Raw genomic sequence first — 19908 nt, forward strand, 5'->3', positions numbered from 1 at the left:
ATTTAGCACTAAACTGGCTTAAGTGCAATAAATATAAGGTTTTTTTGGTAACTTCTCCACTGGAATGAGTTATGGATGGGAATTGATCTCGAAGGACCATAAAAATGTCCCCGAACGATGGGGATGAGTTCTTTAACAATTCCTAAACATAAGTTTATTAAAAATTTAAAACTTATCATGAAAGTGCAATTGAGTCATAAACCACTGAGTCCTAAAACTTGTCGCAAATGGGTAATTGAATCATAAAACTTTTAAAAAGTGCAAACATGTACTAAAACTTATCAAATTGATCTAATCAAATCCTTCCGTTAATTGCAATTTTTTAAAGTTTTAAGACTCGATTGTACGTCCATGACAACTTTTTTTGATAGATGGGTAGCTACATAAGAATGAAATTGTCTTTCAAATTTTCGAGATATTAGCATCAGTATCTTAATGAAAATCTCCTCTCTCTTTTTTTTTTAGTTAATGAAAATCTCTTTAACTAGCTCGTGTTTTGAAGCACTTTCTACAAATTTTACTACGTAAAATGCAATTGATTACAACACGTTATAGCAGCAAACGAATTCCCTTGGGAGATCATGGAAGTCCTTGTCGAGTCGTTAGCCGAAACCAGACGTGGAGCGCAATACTGGAGGCTCGATGTCTATCGAACCGAACATTCCATGCAAAAGTAGAGAAACCTCTTGTAATAAATAAACCCTAGGGAGCATTGTTGTGGTGCCAATTAACTCTTTAATTTCTTTTACTTGTCCAAAACAAAATGTTCTGACTACAGAAGTAAAACAATTCGAAGAACAGTGATAATTTAAGGCACATCTTAAACTTGTCAGAACATTCGAACATTAACCGTGGCATTTATTTTAATGATTTAAATTTTTAGAACAATTAGCGGTAATATTAAAGTAAGACATCCCGAGTTCAAATTTTTTCAGACCCTCGCTTTCGGTGGTGTTAGAAACTTCAGATATCAAACCACACCTTAATTTAACAACTTAAATTTTTTAGTTGGACTTTTTAACATAATTAATTAAACTTAAAGAGTACATTTTCAATATAAAACTACGCTTTGTAAGGACTTCACATAGGAAAAATGAATGTCTCCGAAGAATATTTCATAAGGCTTAACACGTGTCAACAGGGCATTCTTTAACTCTTTTTCTGGAAAAAAAAACGTCTAGCATTTTCAATAAGAATATTTATACTTGGAAATATATATCCAATGAATTTTAATAAAGTGTTTAAGAAATACTCTTTTCGAATTTCTTTGTACAATCATATAAAGTAACTTTGTTACGGGAATTTTTTTTTTTTGGTTTCTTCTATCTCTAGCTCTCGTCTTTTTGACTTGTGATTTTCCTCTCTGCAGAGTGCGAGAGTCAAAGTTAGTACCTATGATATTAGCGTTCCCACCTTTCCAATCCCTTATCAGCACAGCCGTATGTCTATTGGCTGTCACGGGGAATTCAAACACTGAAAATTTGCAGTAACCATAACACATTTAATCGAGGTACGTACGAGGTATCAAACGCAGCTTGAACCCAATAGCCGGATAAACAACCCTTATTAATATGGCCAGGCTCGTAAAACTTATGGAGGTCGAGCAATTGTATCCTCTCCACTGACAGAATTTAGACAAATTCCAGTTGACTTTTGAAGCCCCCTTTCTCTTTTGACTTCACCCTTTATCCCAAAAAAAAAAAAAGAGAATTATTGTCCATTTGATAATGAAAGCTGTAGAACAATCAATCCCGTGTAAGACATGGCAGGGATAGTCCTGTCCCAATCCGAATGATTATCATTATTGATGGGCTGGAATTGGTCTGAGTCATTTAGGAAACCCGAAATAGTTAAAAAAAATAAAAAAACTTGATTAACACATTAAAAAAGAACAATAGACGTCAACAAGTAGTCCACGATAGAACTTTGCAAATACATGTTACTATGTTAGTGTCCAATATACTAGGAGTGAACGGTTCTAAGGCAAGTAAGTTTTAGACTTGAAATCGGAAACCTATAGTGTCTTGATCGGCTTTCAGTTTTTCAAATATAGAGTCAACCATGTCAGTATGATTCGCTTTTGGGGTCTACTGGCATATTCCTTGAGAATATTGCTTGAATCTTCGAATCCTCGGTTACACGACGCAAACGCCTCCAAAAAATCTTTGCATATTTACTCTTATCTTTCGGGTGCTAACGATATGTACAAAAACCAGAGAAATGGAGCTTGGGCATCTTCAATTCTTCTTGTACACCCGAGAAACTGATCTATAGGAAGCTCGTGAACTTCCAATGGTCAAGTCGCGTCGAGGAAATGTGAAGAAGTGGGTATAGCAAAGCAAAGAGTGAGAGAGAGAAACCAAAGACAGAGGTGGCAACAACAAGATTGCAAGATACAAGGTAAAACTAAAAAGAGAGAATTAGGGTTTCTCGGACCGATTCTCTAGTACATTCGATCGTGCATCCAAAATTGGGAACCTAACTGGTAATACCAGGTTCGAAATTTTTTTAATCGAAAATTGGACCAAAACCGGCCAGGTAAGGTCGATCCGGTCTGGGTTCAAGGCCTAACTTGGATCGGTGCTCACCCCTACTAGCGATTATTCCTCCCAAGTAAAATACTCGAGTTTTGTTGAGTTTCATTTCAAGTAAAAGCATCGCTTAAAGCGTGTGTGATGTCCAAAATGAAAAACTTATCAAGAAGAAGAGATTGTCGGTATTTATCCGCTATTGGTAAAGATAGATATTGGACCATCAAATCATACTCATGCGCGTTCAAAAATCCCTACGACTTTTTTCGCATATGATTTCGGTTTTCCAATTTGGTCAAGAATTGGATGCTCGAGGTGGGGACTCTCGTACCAAAGGCAATCACTAAGGGAGATTGGCATGTAGGTGATAGCTCCTCATATAGGATGATGCCATTGTTCATCTTTCTCTCTTCTTTTCCTTTTTAGCCTTTGTAATTTTCCCCTAATCTCAGAAAAAAACAAATCAGTTTGTCACTTCATCTTTACCAGTCCCATTTTGAGCCTACACTTAGCCTCTGAGTGATTGACGAAACCTAGCTACGGCCCCGCATTTAACAATTTGATTTAGGGCAAGTACAAGGACATGCTCCTTTTATTCATGTAAATATTAGACGTAAGGTCAGTGCTCGAGTGAGGTGGAGAGGAAATGAACGGCGGATCAAATTATCTTCGAGCACAACGTCGGCCCTTGAAATCGACCGCCCATCATGGTTTCGATCATCGTGGCTCTTTTGAACTGGATGATTGTCCACGATATCGATTTGGGTCAATAATAAATTCACGTCCGCACTCATATCCGTCGCGCTAGTAGTTTATCAGAACACGTTAACATGACAGATTCTCCGTGTATTTGACCCGTGCAGAGGCGTTGTGTTAATAAATTAGACCTTTTGAACTAGCCAATTAAAGAAACTAAACGTGGAGCTACATTCGAAATTCGCTATGATTTTACTTTTCGCCCTTGATCTTCTCGGAGAAATTGATAAAGGAGGAGGAGGAGAATTTTGACGAGTGAAAAAGCATGGAAAAAAGACTCAGAGATTCGGTGAGTGGAGTGGGGGCGCACCGTCTCGATCAATCTCGCTAATCCGTTTTGACTAAGGAAAAGGCCAAAGGTGAAGATAAAAAGGGATAACGGATCAAGATCCAATCATGAGGGTTGGGGGGGGGCCCACCCCGATTTCGAGACTCGTGGTTGATGATCGGCCCCCACCCGCGGTCTCATGATTTTGTGCGTGGACCGCGCCTCACTGAAAAGCTCTCTCTCTCTCTCTCTCTCTCTCTCACTATACGACTGTAGAAAGAAAGGAACAAATGCAAGCGAAGGCATGCTTTGGTCGAAGCCCCCACGAAATGAAAATGGCATCATTTCTCGTTCCGTATGCTTCTCTCGCCACCCTTGGCTTACGTACCTTCAGAATTCCTCGACACGACATCCGAGAGTCCGATACACGGCCGTCGTCGGACCTATTGGCCGCATCCCGCGGATTACGTCCTTTTCCGCTCTCGTCTTGCCGGATATGCTCGACAATTATGCCATGGGACGCTTGACGCGGCCCTGGATGATCAGTAGACTCGTCAATTTGGTGGGACGGGCCGAAAATGTTCCAATCCAAATAGACTCATTTAGCATGTTTTGATCCATTTTCATGCAACACAAACATAATAACGATACCGATCTCGATCCATATTCTTAAAATACTTTTGTATTTAACACGTTCTATGGGCGGCGGTCGATGGGCGATGGTGGTGAGCGGCGAGTGGTCGTCGACCGGCGACGGCAGGTGGTGGTCAATGGGCAACGGTGGTGAGCAGCGGGTTGCATTCGACGGGCAATGATTGGCGACCGGTGGCAATTGTAAGAGGCAATCGACGGGCGACGGTGGGCAACGACAGGTGGCAACAGGTGGAGGTGACAAAGTTAAAAGAAAAAAAAATTATTGTATTTCAGAAATACAACTTTTCAAAATACCTCCGTAACTACTATAGGCTAACGGTCTTGAGGGGCCTTTAGAAATGCAATTACATTTTCTCAAAGTTGAGCAAAAAAACGAACCAAACGCTATTTGCATTTGGCCAAGGGACTTTAGAGCCCCAAAGTCCTTTGGAAATGCTGAATCAAACAGGCCCGACATCCGAGAGTTGGATACACGACCATTGTCGGATCTATCGGCCGCGTCCCGCCGTTTATGTCCTTTCCCTCTCTTGTCTTGCCGGATGTGCGCGACGATTATGCCATGCTACACTTGACGGAGCCTTTGATGATCAGTAGACTCGTCAATCCGGTGGGCCGAGCCGAAAATGTTCTAACCTAAGTATACTCATTTAGGCTATTTTGACCCATTTTCATGTAACACAAACATAATGACGATATCGATCTCGATCCATATTTTTAAAACACTTTTGTATTTAACATGTTCTATGAAAACTTATATCCAAATTAAGGTGAGAGTGCAGAATGAGTGAGCATAAGATCGAGTGGGAGCTAGAGAGAATGAAGAGTTATAGAGGTGAATTGAGTTTAAGTAAGTTGTAAATTCATGTACAATTCATGTATCACTCATTTAATCCATATCCGGTTCAAACCAATTTAGCAAATATAATTAGCTCATACAACAACTCACCTTATCATATGTGGATTTAAAAATCGATTTATAACGCATTTTGACGGATCTAATGATCCGCCGACCCTACTCCAATTGTTGATCGCAAGCTTATTGCGATTGGAACAGAATTGACAACCGTCGTGTCATTCCAACGAGGAATATTTTGATCCTGGGGCTACTAATGAAATGCCCAGCACTAGCGGCACCACCCTCATCATCATCCTCATCGTCATGGTCGTCGTCATCTTCATCATGCATGTCCTCGAAAGAGGACAAAATTATCGTATGGGTGCCTCGCGAAGTCATTCATTCGCTGTGAATATGCTAATGAAAGAAGGGTTTTCAACCGCAAGTGAAATGTAAAACTTTCAGTGCCTTGAGTCAGTGGACTCGAGCCTGATCCAAGGTTAGAAAAGAGCAAGTAGAACTCGTTAGCAAGCGGGTAGCTTTAAAGCATGCAGTGAGACCTTGCGCTGGGATTAGGGAGTTATTTCCTCGTAGTAACACATTACGTATTTACCTTAATCGTGCGAATATATCGAATCTCGCGCTTCCTTTTATGATTGCGCTAGACGTCGGATTGCTATGCATTCTCGTTTTCCCCTTCGGGTCGTGTCATGTGCGTGCCGAAGATGTCCAAATCTGTCCCCGCATCGGATAAACTCGATCCTAATCAACTTTAATCCCATGCACTTGTAGACACTATTTCGAGTTTGACCATGATTTTGTCGGTGATGGCCGAGGTTCTAGCCACTGTGGAGAGTCGTGCTTCATGAGAGGGTTTAGCTAGCAACGAGGATAATCATAATCTTCTCTCTCTCTCAATGCTTTATTTACCCAAAATCAAAAGAACCCCTTTTCATAATTAACCTTAGTGCTGATCATCCACCATAGAAGCATCTCAAAACAGCCAAAACAAAAAGGGAGGAAGGAAGAGAAAGGGAGGGAAAAAAAAATCAGAGCATGTAATTGGGTCAGTGAGTGGCGATTTTGACAGATTCATGCACAAAAAGAGTGATTGATTCAATCCTTATCCCATGCTTAATTATGATTAGATCTCTCGTCCACTGGTGGCAACAGCTGAACTTCCTCAAGGCATGCCGAGGGAAAGTTGCCTAATGGGAGGAGACACTGTGGTTGGATTCTCCTTGCTCGTCCCACATAATAATTGTGCCGATTCATCATGTGGAAGGCCAACTAATGAAAGTCGTGGGGAATGTGAAAGGACATAACATGTTCATACACGAAATCGGACCATAATGCCGGTGTGAGAGCCTCGCTAAAGTAGCGGCCCCGAGGATAGAACAGTTGGCAAAGTCGGCTCCAGGCGGCTTCGCGCCCGCAGAAGCGTGAGGCCTTTACCTCGGTCCCATGCCCGGCATTATCTCTTGATATGAGCCAAAGTCTTGCTAGCTTTTCATTTATGGTAAAAAGGGTGTCGAGGTCGCATTATTTACAATCTTCATAGCAATTTGTGGCCTTTCAACCTTACCCAGCCGTTGCGCAGCCTCGAATTGGGCTAGAGAAACTCCTAGCTAGGCCCATGGGCCTAGCCGACCAGCGTCGAACCTCGAGTTCATATGGCATTGTTCAAGTGTGCATGTTAGCAACATTATCTGTGCGAACTCCATGAGAAACATGGGACTAGATGCGCTCGGTATGGTCGGATAGGGTCGGACTAGGCCTCATGAGCAATCCATTATTCCCAGACCTATCCAGCCGTATTGGCCAAACCAACCCAATGATTGGTGTCCTTTTGATCGATAAGTCGAAGAACCAACACTTTCACATGATCCAGTTTCATAAAATTTTGGGTGCGTTGATTTCACGAAAAAAATTTAAGTTAAAATAAAAGATTTTGTCCAAAATTAATTTTCAAGGAAGGTGATTGATTTTTCCTTATTTGGTTGTGAGCATGAAAATGAGAAGGAAGGGGTAGAGAGAGAGAGAGAGAGAGAGAGAGAGAGAGAGAGGTGTTCATCGATATTGCATTAGCAACACCACGGCGGTATCTAAAGGTGTGCAACCGGATCAAGTTTAGCCGAAAAGCTGACCGGGTCACCCGAAATATAGGTTTGGAACCGATTCCTATTCAAATCGGTCTAGGAACAAGTTATAATTTTTTAGAACTAGTTGGAACCGGTCCGGTTCTCGTTTTCAAGCGAAGACCCACTCAAGAACCGGACAGGTTTTGGTATCGATTTTTAGCTACTATTAAAAAAATACCCTAGTCTTGCTTGCCTCACCTCTTCTAGTTTTGGTAGATTATAATTTTTATCGCTTATATTAGAGATTGTTTCTTTTAGCGGATAATGAGTTTTATTATTTGTCTTTTACTTTGAATCGTTTCATTAGTACTCATATTATTTTGCTGAAAAAATAAAAATAAAAAATTATTTTTGGATAGACCCTAGAATTGGACCCAAAAAAAGGGTAGGTTTCAAAACAGGTTCCAAGACACAAATGGTTGGTTACAGGTTTCAAAAATTGAAAATCGATTATAAAAAAGTAGATTTTGGGTTCTAGGTCTAGAATTTATGCACCTGGACCATGCTCACCCCTAGCGGTATCTCTTTGGGAAAAATGACCTCCTCTTTCATGGAAGGGGAATTAATTCTCTAAAGTCCTGGCATACCAATTTTGGTCAATGGAAAACATATTCTATTGGCCGATTCATTTTTTGGTGTCCAAACAAATGAAAAGTCCAAAAACATATTCCTGAAAATGGTTTCGTTCCAAACAAACGCACCCTTGATCTTGCTTTCATTTATGTGGCCGAGTTCATCTTATGGTGAATGATTCCTTGAACATACAACGCGATTAATATTGTGATCCGAGGTAGAAAAGTGAGGCAATGTCAAGTGATGCTTGATGATAATTAAGTCAACCTTTAGGGTGACTAAGAAAAAATTTCTAGTGGGTTGCTTATAGCAACACCACGGCGGTAAATAGAGGTGTGCAATCGGATTGGGTCTACTCGAAAAGCTGACCGGACCACCCGAAATATAGGTTTGGAACCAATTCCTATTCAAATCGGTCCCGAAAAAAGTTATAATTTTTTAGAACTAGTTGGAATTGGTCCAGTTCTTGATTTCAAGTGAAGATCCACTCGAGAATCGGACAGGTTTTGGAACCGATTTTTAGCTACTATTAAAGAATACCCTGGTCTTTGTTGGCCTCGCCTCCCTCTCTTTTGATATATTGTAATTTTCGTTGCTCATATTAGAGATTGCTTTTTCTAGAGGATAATGAGTTTTATTATTTGTCTTTTACTTTAAATCGTTTCATCGGAACTCGTATTATTTTGTTGAAAAAAAAAAAAATTCAGGTAGACTCGGAATTGGACCGAAAAAAGGGTAGGTTCCAAAACAGGTTCTATGACAAAAGAGGTTGGTTAAAGGTTCCAAAAATTGAAAATAGATTATAAAATGGTAGATTTCAGGTTCTGGGTGTAGAATCTATGCATCGGAACCATGCTCACCCCTAGCGGTATCTCTTTGGGGAAAATGATCTCCTCTTTCATGGGAGGAGAATTAATTCTCTAAAGTCTTGGCATGCCAATTTTGGTCAACGGAGAATTAATTCTCTAAAAGTCTTGGCATGCCAATTTTGGTCAACGGAAAACATATTCAGCTGACCGATTCATTTTTTTGGGGCCTAGACAAATGGAAAGTCCGAAAACATATTCCTGAAAACGGTTTCGCTCCAAACAAACACACCCTTGATCTTGTTTTCATTTACGTCGCCGAGTTCACCTTATGGTGAATGATTCCTTGAACATACGACGCGATTAATGTTGTGATCCGAGGTAGAAAAGTGAGGCAAAGTCAAGTGATGCTAGATGATAATCAAGTCAACCTTCAGGGCGACTAAGAAAAAATTTCCAACGGGTTGCTCATAAGCAATGGCTTTTTATCTTGGGCTTCTAATTTTAAAATGGGCTTCTACATGACTCCTCGAACCAAGCACTTGTTCGGCCCAAGCCCAGTCGAGAGCCTGAGTCCACCCCCACGGCCCATCGCCAAGTCCCTCGCCGACGCGAGACTTTTCTTAGGCGGAAAAACGGCGTATATTCTGAAAATGCACAGGAGTTACTGTGGTCCTCACCTTACTAGGTCAAGAGAACTCGGGGCCCCCTGATCTACATTTCTATATGCATAGCATTGATAGCGACCTTATCTCTAGATACATGCCCGTTCGAATTTTCAATTTGTTTTCACGAGAAGATTAATACTTTGTACAATAGTTGTTTTAATGCTTCATCGGGCCTATCGCAACACTAGATCAAGCAGGCGGTCACATTCGATCGAGATTAATTAACGCAATTATTGGGCCGGGGGGAGGGGCATGCATTTGCCATTAGTTTGATACTTTTGATGTGTTATTTTACCATTTTCTTCAAGCCATGTCCCATCGGTCAACGAAGATTTCTATATGCATAGCATTGACATCGACCTTTTGTTAGAGGCTGGTTCGAAGTTGATAAACATTTGTTAAACATTTATGTAAGAAAATCGTTTACTTGGCCAAATTAAGAAAAGATCCATTCAAACATGCAAAATATAGGACAAAACATGAACTCGGAGTTGGCTTTATTTATTTTTTAATTACTAAAACGGGCAATTGGCATATTCTCAACGTTATCACGTAGTCCTTTTCAAAATCTTAACTGCTCCATTTTACTTGCGATTCGACATTCGAGGTTAGGCAACGTATCGAGATGCCATTTAGGGGCTCGCTTGAGACGTGAACTAAATTCACGATCTCATGGAAGGCGGGCAGGTAACCTTTTTATCACTAGACTAACCACCTTGGTAGCGAGCATTCTATTCATTCTTCCTTGCAATTTCACTGTTGATTAACTAAATAGTCTAGACTTGGATTTTAAAGTTTGAGTTACAGTTTCTTATGGCAATCTAGTAATATTATTCGAAGATAAAAATAAATAGAAATATTAGTAATATTCAAAGATATTCATCTAGCAAACAAATTGACGGTTCATATTGGACGCTCCACTGACTTTCCTCAAGAAAAAGTCTCCAATTAGGAATTTGACGGTCTCCCAAGCAATTTGCAAAACCAGACAAACAAGAACAGTCGATTTCCATTTCCTTCCCCCCCACTAGCCAATCTGAACCTTGAAGCAACCTGTCGCGCCCCCAAGAACCGGCCAAAGAACTCCTCCTCCTTCCTCCTCCTTCCTCCTTAATCCTCACTCCATCTCTTTTCAAACTGCCGAAAAGCACACGCAACCGAGTGGGAAAAAGAACAGCCAACCCCCACGAAGAAGGGCAGCAGTTTTTTCTCTCTCTTTCTCGCATGCCGGAGAGGGCCCACCGGCGACATGCCGCGGTCTCCCGCAGCCGGAAGAGCAAGCCGCCGCAGCCGTCGCCGCCCAGTCGGGCTCCCGCTGCTCGGCGATCTCCGTTCAAGCACTTGAAGCCGGCGAAGAGGCTCGAGAGGTGCTCGTCCGCGCCCATGTTGTGGAACTGCGAGGAAGATCTGGTCGGGGGCGACCCTGGCGATCTGAGACAGAGCGGGAGTTCGAATGATGGGGCTCTGTTCAGCCCCCTGAGCTGCACGGACGTGCTTGCCTCGTCTCCTTCTTTAATGGGTAGTTATTCTCCCGGCAGATTGGAGGTGAAAGCTGCGAACTTTTCCGTTTGCTGTTCTTGATATTGAACCGTCGCGTTCAGATTTCTAGAGTTGGGTTTTGATGGGTTTGGGTTGTCCTGTTTGATCAATTTTGCTTTGACTCGTCTAGCTAATGGGGTTTGACTCTTTGGCTACTCAAGTTCAATTTGTCTAATGATCCGTCAAGTTCTGTTTTAGCAATCGTAGGGAATTGGTTGATTCCTCCAACCAAAAGCAGGTGCTGGAAAAAAAGGAACCCGTCCTCATCCCTGATAATAGACATGCGCCTAGACATAGTAGCTAAACCAAACATTTCTGGAATTTCCAGATGTGCTATCGAGCCACATACATAGACTTTACTGGGTGGGATTCACTTGTTGCATAGAGTGATCCAGTAGATCGATTGCAGGTAAATGCGTGAGCTCGATCGTCGGCCTTAAGATAAAAAACTCGGGTAGCTTTAATTGATTATTGAGAGACAAATCTAGAAGCGGTGGAGGGGGATCTTTGGTTTCAACTTTTCTGGTTTTTCTTAGTTATGGATCTGAAGTTGCTCAATCCGTGTGCGCAAAAAAATAAATCTTTTTGGAACTTTTGGCTGTGTGTAGGGATACAATAAGGAAGCCAAGGTGGTGGTCAATGTAACAGTGGAAGGGAGTGCAGGGCCTATCCGGATGATGGTCAAATTGGGTTCCAGTGTGGACGACGCGATCAAACTTGTTATGAACAAGTATAAGGAAGAAGGGCGAATGCCAAAGATGGATCGCGGTCACTCGACCGGCTTCGAGCTGCACCGTTCCTACTTCAGCCTTCAGAGTAAGTCAAGAATCTCGTTGTTCGGTACATCTTATGGTGGCATGTAGGAATTTTGGGAATCCGGTAGCTTTATGATTGTGCTGGTACTAGTTGCGCAATTTGTGAAGTTCTTGGATATTCATTGATGGTATGCCTGAACCATGATGAGAGCCAAGCCAACTGAATCAAAGTGCAGTCATGTTACGACTTTCTTGGGGGAGCGGTGAGCAGTCAGGAATCTCGAATTAGGCACATAGCAAACCAGTTGCCTTCAAAAGGAAACATAGAGAGCACACCTTCTTAGTCATTGCCTCTCTGGTTCTGCAGAATCTTTCAGAGTTCTTTTTACTTCAGCAGGGTTATGTGGAAAGACCGTTTACATATCGTGAAAAAATTGGACCATAATCGGTAAATCCACAGTGCGACACTGACGAATATCTTCTACTAGTCAGGGTCTCTGCTCTACGAGAAGAACATCTGGAATCTAATTTCGAATGTCTCTGTGCTGTATAGGTCTGGATAAATCAGAGCTTCTCGGGGATGTCGGTAGCCGAAGCTTTTATCTGCGAAGGACCACTACTGGTCTTGATACCAACGGATTCTCGGCTTCTTTTGGATCCGGTAAAGCAGTACCAGTGAGCACCATCTCTCCACAGAGCCCGCCTCCCATCTTCTTGTTCACAGCTTTCATAGCTCGAAAGCTCGCGAAAATCATGAGGAGGGCTCATAAGCTCTGGAGAATCATCATCTGCTCGCAACAAGACTAACCCGACATCCTGTCCGGTGTTGGAGTAGCATAGTTTTTTTGTCATGTTACTCTAACTGCTATTGCCGTTCGATATAATCTTCGTATAATTCGGCTGGTTTGAGCACCGATCCAGCGTACTGGCCATGTACATAAGAAGTGTATACATTCTTTGCATCGTATAGCTAAAGCGTGCGAGATGAACTTCAATGTATTGTAATGTAATTTCACACGACAAGTGAAAAGGAGGAACTTTATATTATGCTCAGGTTTCTCCTTTCTTTTTCACTTTTTGTTCCTTTTGTTTATTTCTTGCCCGAACCTTTTGTAAGCTGCGGTTTAAGAGATTTGAGGGAGTCATTATTCTTTATGCGGAACAGCGACAATCCAAGCTCGAATGCTTCTCCTCTATCGCTCTCTATATCGTTGGCTCAATAAAATAGCCTCTCAACTATGCGAATTCGTATGCTTCGGTATCTCTCGCTCGGTGAGATAGCCCCTTAACTACGCGAATTCGTACGCACTTATTGTGCGAGATTGATTATGTATTCGCTAGGATTAGAGGAGGGACTTGAGCGTTATTTATAGAGTTATCGGTTAAGCCCTCTCGACATCGGCCGGGCTTAACTCGGCCTACACATGTCAGATTCATATTAGACCGATTAAGAATATTTATGTTATTACGAAACACTAGTTCACGGCCGAAAAGGTTAGTCTCGTAACGATATACTTGAAAAGAGTAAAAACTGAATTAATAAAATCGATTTATAATTAGAAAAACGAGCATCGATTTGAACTCTATTTGAAATTGACGGTTGAATGATAGCTGTACAGTTATTCCTACGGAAAAGTGTCATCACGAGAGCCGCTGCATGTCCCGCCAAACTCCGACGAAGCTTCGCGCTGAGTCTCCGTCCTCCATTAACGTCCAAAAAAAATAAAAAAAAAAAGGAACTCGCTCGCTCATCTTCTCTCTGTCTCAACCGTCATCTCTCTCTCTCTCTACGAAATTATAATCATGAATCACCGCTCCGGCCACCTGACCGCCAGCCGACGCCCCGCCGCCCGAGGTCCTCAGGTCGCTGCCGTCGTCCGGACGCCCTTGGACCGGTCCCTTCAGACCTTCCCGCCAGAGAGCCACACTGACCTGGTGCGCCGCCGAGGCGGACTCATCTCCATCCCTCGGAGGCTCGTGCTGCCCCCGCCGCCAGCTGCGGCGGGGCTGGCGAAGCTGCTGCTGAACGTGACGGTGGAGAGGAGCTTGGGGCCGGTGCAGGTGGTGATGGCACAGGAGAAGAGCGTGAGGGACCTGATAAGGGCGAGCGTGGAGGCGTATGGGAAGGAGAAGAGGCGGCCGTTGCTGAGAGTGAGCGACCCTCGCTGCTTCGAGCTTCACTACTCGCCCTTCAGCTTGGAATGTGAGTTCTCCGCCAGATTTCTAATTCTTAAAATCCTCGAAATTTGTCCATGTTGTGCTGACTTGGAGTTTCCTCAAACAGACCAAAAATAATAATAATAATAATAATAATGTTGACGAAGTTGTTGGAGGGCGGGATTTTTGCAGAGAAAAGTTTTTAGTTTCTGTACGTATTTCTTCCTGCTATGTGCATATTTAAAGCTTAAAATTTTCAAGTTCGAGAAAAAATGGTTGATTACGTGACTTTGTCGATCAGTATAGAGAAATCGGTTTAATCCGATGCTTAACGCATCCAACTTTCTATGATTCCATGACGATAATACTACGCAGTTTCATCATGATTATCTTACCCTCAACAACCCTCCTCAAATTTACATATTCATGAAACTTGCTCTTAGCTTTTAAAACCCGAAACCTATCATGTAGATCCGAGAATAAACACAACTAGTAATTCTTGTAGAGCATCTCCTTATTTACAAAAGAGGTATATGCATCGATAACAAGAATACAAGATGTAAGGTAAAGCTAAAATGAGAGAATCGGAGTTTACTAGTCCTTTGTGCCTAGAATAGGAGCAGTGATAAATAGTTTCAAAAATTTGGATCTGGAGCCGGCTAGGTAGGGTCGGTCCGATTACAGTTCTACTTTGGATTGGTGCTCGCCCCCATGAGCGACAAATCAAATCAAATCAAATCATCAAAATCCGATAAATAAAAAATCAATATCCTTGTTTTTATTATTGCGGCCTACGCAATTAAATACCTTGCCATGTGATATCTTATATCCACCTACCAAATTTATGCTCTCTATTTCACTTTCCATTTGTGCCCCCCGGGAACTTGGATAGGCTCTGAAATTGCATGATTTCTCTTTGCAAGCAGGTCTAAGGCCAGAGGAGAAGCTGATAAGCTTGGGGTCAAGGAACTTCTTCCTCTGCACCAAGCGCTCCACATCTTCCAATTCCTCTTGCTCTGAAGAAGCCAGCGGGAACGCAAACGCCCCATTCGCACTGACCTACCTGATGGACTTCCTGCTGTAGATCAGCCCTACGCGGCTAGCATCCGTAGCGTCGAGCAACCTAGGCCTATGCGGCTGGCGTCGAAAGAAGGCCGTGTCTGTGGAAAAAGGCTCGACTAGGTGGTGCGATCGGTGCGATGCGGTCGAAGCACAACCATCGTGGAACTGACTCGACCAAGCGCTTCCTCATATGTGACTTGTGCCCAGGGAGTGAGCACCGGGATGCTCGGGGCGCACCTGTGCACTTTATTTGAGATCTTACAGAGCTTTTCTCAATTTGAAAACATGATTGGGCGTTTTGGGATTTCCGAATCCAAGAAGTTGTTCCACATATACATCTTCTTTTATATAGCCATTTATGATCTGTTAGCTTGAATATAAGCAGCACGCTCTATTGTTTGCTAACATTATTACATAGAGGGGATGAATAGGTTATTATAATCAAACTTGATAAAATAATGTGGAAATAAAAACTTCAAGTTTGATAGGTGCGGATATAGAGAACAGATTTGTGTCGTGTTTCTGTCGGATAGTAAACAGAAGCGAGTGAGTCTACTTGAAGTTCCGGAATATATATATCGCCATGGATGATAGAAAATAACTCGAGTGAGTCTGCTTATGTCCACGAGACCCGCTTCTATCTCAATATAACAATTTAGCAGATTAAATACATACGATATAATGATATATTCACAAAGAGTCCTATGAGTAATTCACAAATTCTTTTCAATATATTATAATTTTTAAAAAAAGGCGAAAAGAGAGAATTGTGAAAATTTCCGTATATTTCGATTTATATAAAGAAAAGAGTACTTGTGCGTAGTTATTGATTTTATTAGACGAGAAAATCAAATTACATACATTTTACAAAAAAAAAAAATCAAATTACATATGCATAATCAAAGCGTATATGAAAAATCAGAGAAAATATCTAAAATATCTCTAACACGAGGAAACGTGCGGCCAGCATGTACGCGACGCACGTGAATCCGATACTTTCGGAATCGCGAATCGGGTGAATTACCCCGAGAGACAAACGAGACACTTTACGAGGTCGAGGGCTCCAAGAAGTTGGCCGGTTCTCTCTTCTGGAAGCCAAGAATACCCCTAATTTTTTTTTAAACTTTATTAATATAGACTAGTAAAACGGCACGGATTTTTCTTTTTATGAAATATCTTTCTTTTCAATTCTGAAAATTTTGACTTCGAGCTCCCCCACGTTCTTTCTCTTTAGGACGAAAGAACTTTCAGACATGATTTGGAAGGGCTGGGACCTATTTCACCCCGTTGGTGGATTGGTTCGGTCTTGACGTGCCAACGGAGCACCAAATGTTTATCGGGGCGAGCCCGTCGCTGCAACCCCACTTGGGACCGCCTCGCCGCCACCCCCCCCCCTCCGGCCTTGCTGCGGTAAACTCGAGTTTTGGTACGGGGTGAATGCGAAGAAAGCAATAGATGCATTTTTTTTTCTAGGAATTGAATAACAGTATTGTAAAATAAATAAACAATTATGCGGAATTGAAGTAACAAATTTGTAGGGTTCTAAAAAGCGGAGATATGTTTTTCTTTTGTGTTACTGCAAAAATTTAGATATGTTTTTTGTTATTTTCTCGGAGAATCGAAAAAAAAAAATTCCACCAAAAAAAAGGAAGAATTAAAAAAGAGAAATATAAAAATTCATTTCATTTCATTTCCTTTCTCTTCCCCCTTTTATTTCTTTAATTGGATTATAGCACAACGCCATTTCCTTCTCCTTTCGAAGACAAGCCCTTGGATTCGATCCCCCGATCCCGATGTCCCCTCTCTCTTCTGCACCTCAAAAAGTCAAAAAGTCAACTTGGGGAGCTCGCTCGCTCTCGCTCTCTCTCTCTCTCTGCGGCTCTGAAAATTTGAATTGAACTCGAGAGGAAGGCGAGGTCAGGGGGTAGCTTGAACGAGCAGGATCATGGAGGATCTCTACGGGTGGCTGGTTTCCTTCTTCGCCGTCGTAGCCCTCGTAGTCGTCGTTATTTACCAGGTCAGGCATCCACAACCCCCCTACCAAAACCCTAGCTCCCAACTATCTTGTCCGTCGGAGTTGTCCGCCTTTCTTAATCTGGATGGAAGTCGAATCGTAGCATGTTGTCAATTCAAAGTCGCGATTGACCTCTGAGCGCCTTATCGATTGCCCTCTCTGTGCTTTTCCCTCGTCGTTGAGCTGAACCGAATAGAGATAGAGTTTAATTTGGTACGAAGCATCTCGGGGTTGAAGCTTTGCCATTTGCCTCCGTTGAAAGGGTGCTGAAGGAATTGGTTCTCCGCTGGTTTAGCTTATTGGAGACGGTATCGAACGTTGAGATTAGACTGGTAATCGATGGTAGATTAGAAGCAGATGACTTTGTGCTACATATCGCGTCTGAATCCCTTTTGGGCAACATCATTTTTCCTTCTGCATGATTGCCAAAAGCTGTTTTTTTTATTTCCTACTTCATTATGGAAGCTTTTGATTCCCGAAGCATTGTTTTTCCGGAGCTGTTAATCCTCACTTGAAATGGGATCCTCCATGAGAAGTGCTGTGATCTAAGAACGACGCATTTCAGTCTGTGTCATGGGGCAAGCATAGGTCCTTTGGTTTTCTTTATGGAGCCCTTTGACTATGCAGTTCAATTGGTTCAGTATGGTTCCTAGAGCAACAGCTTCTGCGCTTCCTTTTCGAGTGCTTAACCACTTAGGGGGTTGTAATTATCTACAAACTGCGAACCGTGGCCTTTTGCTGCTCTTACTATGAATTCTGTTTTTATGTATTCTTCATTCGACTCTTTATGTTTACAAGTGATAAGGTCTAACTCTCGTGATTACTTGCAGCTCATGTGCTTGGCAGATCTGGAGTTCGATTACATAAACCCTTATGATTCTGCATCGCGGATTAATGCAGTGACCTTACCAGAGTTCATTGGACAGGGAGTCTTGTTGTTGTTTTATCTCTTGACAGGACATTGGGTTATGGCCCTGTTGTGTGTTCCATACCTATATTACAATGTGACATTGTGAGTTCAGTTTATTCCTCCTTTTGTGGCGTTATATTTTATATTTGTAGCCAAACTTGCAGTACTTTCTGTTATTTGGATGATTCTCTCTGAAGAAATGCTGACTGCCTGTTGTGACGTCCGATGAGGACAGTATTTTCAATCATGTATACTAGCCAGAGCTTTGTAATTGTTTGGATGTTTGTAACACGTTTAATGACCAAACAGATTCTTGAGTTGATGGCTTGCACTAATTCGCTGGGCCCTAGTTTATCATCCCCGTGACTCTTGCCCTGCAGCTGAAAGTTGATTATTCTCAGCATGATGATGCTCTTTGACTGTTGTTGAAAATGCGAGCCCCTTTTTACATCAATACTTAAACAGACATGTCCTACCTCTGACTTATCTGAAGGATAGTTATTATTTAGATAGGTGAACCTATTCTATTTACTACGTTTGGCTTTAGTCAATGGCGAATACTACATGAGAGCTTTAAATTATCACGAGGCAACTTGGTTATCAACTAGAACATTAGATGCAGACTCGTGTGTAAATTAAGAAATAAAAACATCTTTTGTCTGAGCTGCTTGTTGATTATCCGTTTACCTTGCCAGTGAAGATAGCTGCATCTAATAATTCTGTCGATGACCGACTCTGATCTGTGACTGTTGTTAGGTACACGCGGAAACAGCATTTGGTAGATGTTACTGAGATATACAACATGCTCAAGTGGGAAAAGAAGAAAAGGCTTTTTAAGCTGGGCTATCTAGTATTGCTGCTCTTCCTGTCCTTATTTTGGTATGCTGAAAGTGGAAGGCTGCTTGCTTATGAAACTATTCATGCTTTTTTATTCCTTTGAAATCTTCAAGCTGTGGCCTGATACTAAAGCACGAATGTTCCTCCCAGGTTGATCTATAGTGCCCTTGACGATCATGAAGAATGAGGATATTATCAATATGGGATTCTCATATATTCACGTGATCTTCCGAGAATCTTCGGGTTACAGGGAGTTCTGGTTTCTATGCTTTGCTTTTGTTATCTCGGTTGATTGGGTAGGGGGCAAGTTGCGCCTTTATAGTCACTATCAAGTCCTCCTCCATCTCTGTTTGGCTGTGCTGCTCTGTGCTAAGGAATGTTCTGTTACCTGTTCCATCTTTGTCTCCGTGATGCTCCAAGCTTGAGCAGGAGCTACGCATGGAAAGGGCTGTCACTTCGTTAGACTAAGCATTTGTGCATTATTTATTCTGCAACGAGCTTTCATTGTTGTTAGTTCTGAGCGTACGGATTCCATGGGGAACAAGGACCTGAGTTCTCATAATCAACCCGTGCGCTGCAAGTACGGGTAACAATTCACGAGTGTACTCGACTCTCTAGTTGGGCAAGTTTGGATGCGATTGCTTCCAGATGCGAATTGGGAAAACATCTAATTGCGATGAACCGGCAACGTCGGAGACATGAACTCATCCACAACTCCGTGGTTTTACTGCTTACTGGCCCTATGATAATTTCTCAATCGTATAATCTAAAGAATCAACCCGCGGGGCTATCATGATCTATAAATTCATTCGTATCACTCAATGATGAAATGGTTAATTTGAATACATATCAATCATTTTTCAATATCTCAGTTTATTGGGATCAGAATTTCATTTTTGCTCGTTACTTAACTTCTATATAAATACTAAAAGCAAAGCCAATAGACATACGGTTTTACTGATAAAGGGATTGAGGAGTGGGGATATTAATATCATAAGTGCGGGATTTGATTCCAACGCTCTGTAAAGAGATAGGGCAAAAAAGCGAGAGGTTTGACTTCGGCGCTCTGTAAAGAGATAGAGCAAAAAAGTGAGAGCCAATAGGCATATGGCTATATTGGTAAAAGAATTGAGGGGCGGGGACACTAATATCATTGGTGCAGGATTTTACTTTAGCACTTTGTGAAAAGACGGATCAAAAAGTGAGGGGTTAGACCCCGATGCTCTGTGACAAGACAGAGTAAAAATGTGAGAGCCAATAGGCATACAGTCCTAATGATAAAGGGATTGAGGAGTGATGATGTTGCGGGATTTGACTCTAGCGCTCTGTAAAGAGATAGAGTAATAAAGTGAGACGTTTGACTCCGGCGCTCCGTAAAGAGTTCAAGTGAAAAAGTGAGAGG

General features: G+C 42.0%; 3 protein-coding genes across 3 annotated transcripts; all 3 read left to right on the plus strand.

Moving 5' to 3' along the window:
• Positions 1 to 10247: 10247 nt before the first annotated feature.
• LOC115746517 (uncharacterized protein At4g22758-like) lies at positions 10248 to 12488 on the plus strand. The gene is made up of 3 exons (XM_030682315.2): positions 10248 to 10777; positions 11380 to 11587; positions 12080 to 12488. Exons 1-3 carry the CDS (start codon positions 10457 to 10459, stop codon positions 12331 to 12333), a joined length of 783 nt encoding a protein of 260 aa, XP_030538175.1. The 5' UTR covers positions 10248 to 10456; the 3' UTR covers positions 12334 to 12488.
• An 841-nt stretch (positions 12489 to 13329) lies between these two features.
• Positions 13330 to 14849, plus strand: LOC115746520. The gene is made up of 2 exons (XM_030682319.2): positions 13330 to 13729; positions 14610 to 14849. Exons 1-2 carry the CDS (start codon positions 13330 to 13332, stop codon positions 14765 to 14767), a joined length of 558 nt encoding a protein of 185 aa, XP_030538179.1. The 3' UTR covers positions 14768 to 14849.
• Positions 14850 to 16553: 1704 nt separating this feature from the next.
• Positions 16554 to 19068, plus strand: LOC115746519 (protein cornichon homolog 4). Its single transcript, XM_030682317.2, has 4 exons — positions 16554 to 16762; positions 17590 to 17771; positions 18426 to 18548; positions 18657 to 19068. Exons 1-4 carry the CDS (start codon positions 16691 to 16693, stop codon positions 18691 to 18693), a joined length of 414 nt encoding a protein of 137 aa, XP_030538177.1. The 5' UTR covers positions 16554 to 16690; the 3' UTR covers positions 18694 to 19068.
• Positions 19069 to 19908: the final 840 nt, after the last annotated feature.

The sequence above is a fragment of the Rhodamnia argentea genome, chromosome 3 (assembly GCF_020921035.1).
Source record: "Rhodamnia argentea isolate NSW1041297 chromosome 3, ASM2092103v1, whole genome shotgun sequence".
NCBI lineage: Eukaryota > Viridiplantae > Streptophyta > Magnoliopsida > Myrtales > Myrtaceae > Rhodamnia > Rhodamnia argentea.

What these genes read in the sequence shown, in the direction of transcription:
- LOC115746517 (XM_030682315.2), top strand. Translation starts at nt 10,457, where the DNA reads ATGCCGGAGAGGGCCCACCGGCGACATGCCGCGGTCTCCCGCAGCCGG. An exon ending in ATTCTCCCGGCAGATTGGAG is followed by an intron (nt 10,778 to 11,379) that starts GTGAAAGCTGCG and finishes GGCTGTGTGTAG; the next exon opens with GGATACAATAAGGAAGCCAA. An exon ending in TTCCTACTTCAGCCTTCAGA is followed by an intron (nt 11,588 to 12,079) that starts GTAAGTCAAGAA and finishes TGTGCTGTATAG; the next exon opens with GTCTGGATAAATCAGAGCTT.
- LOC115746520 (XM_030682319.2), top strand. Translation starts at nt 13,330, where the DNA reads ATGAATCACCGCTCCGGCCACCTGACCGCCAGCCGACGCCCCGCCGCC. An exon ending in CTCGCCCTTCAGCTTGGAAT is followed by an intron (nt 13,730 to 14,609) that starts GTGAGTTCTCCG and finishes CTTTGCAAGCAG; the next exon opens with GTCTAAGGCCAGAGGAGAAG.
- LOC115746519 (XM_030682317.2), top strand. Translation starts at nt 16,691, where the DNA reads ATGGAGGATCTCTACGGGTGGCTGGTTTCCTTCTTCGCCGTCGTAGCC. An exon ending in CTATATTACAATGTGACATT is followed by an intron (nt 17,772 to 18,425) that starts GTGAGTTCAGTT and finishes GACTGTTGTTAG; the next exon opens with GTACACGCGGAAACAGCATT. An exon ending in CTCTTCCTGTCCTTATTTTG is followed by an intron (nt 18,549 to 18,656) that starts GTATGCTGAAAG and finishes TGTTCCTCCCAG; the next exon opens with GTTGATCTATAGTGCCCTTG.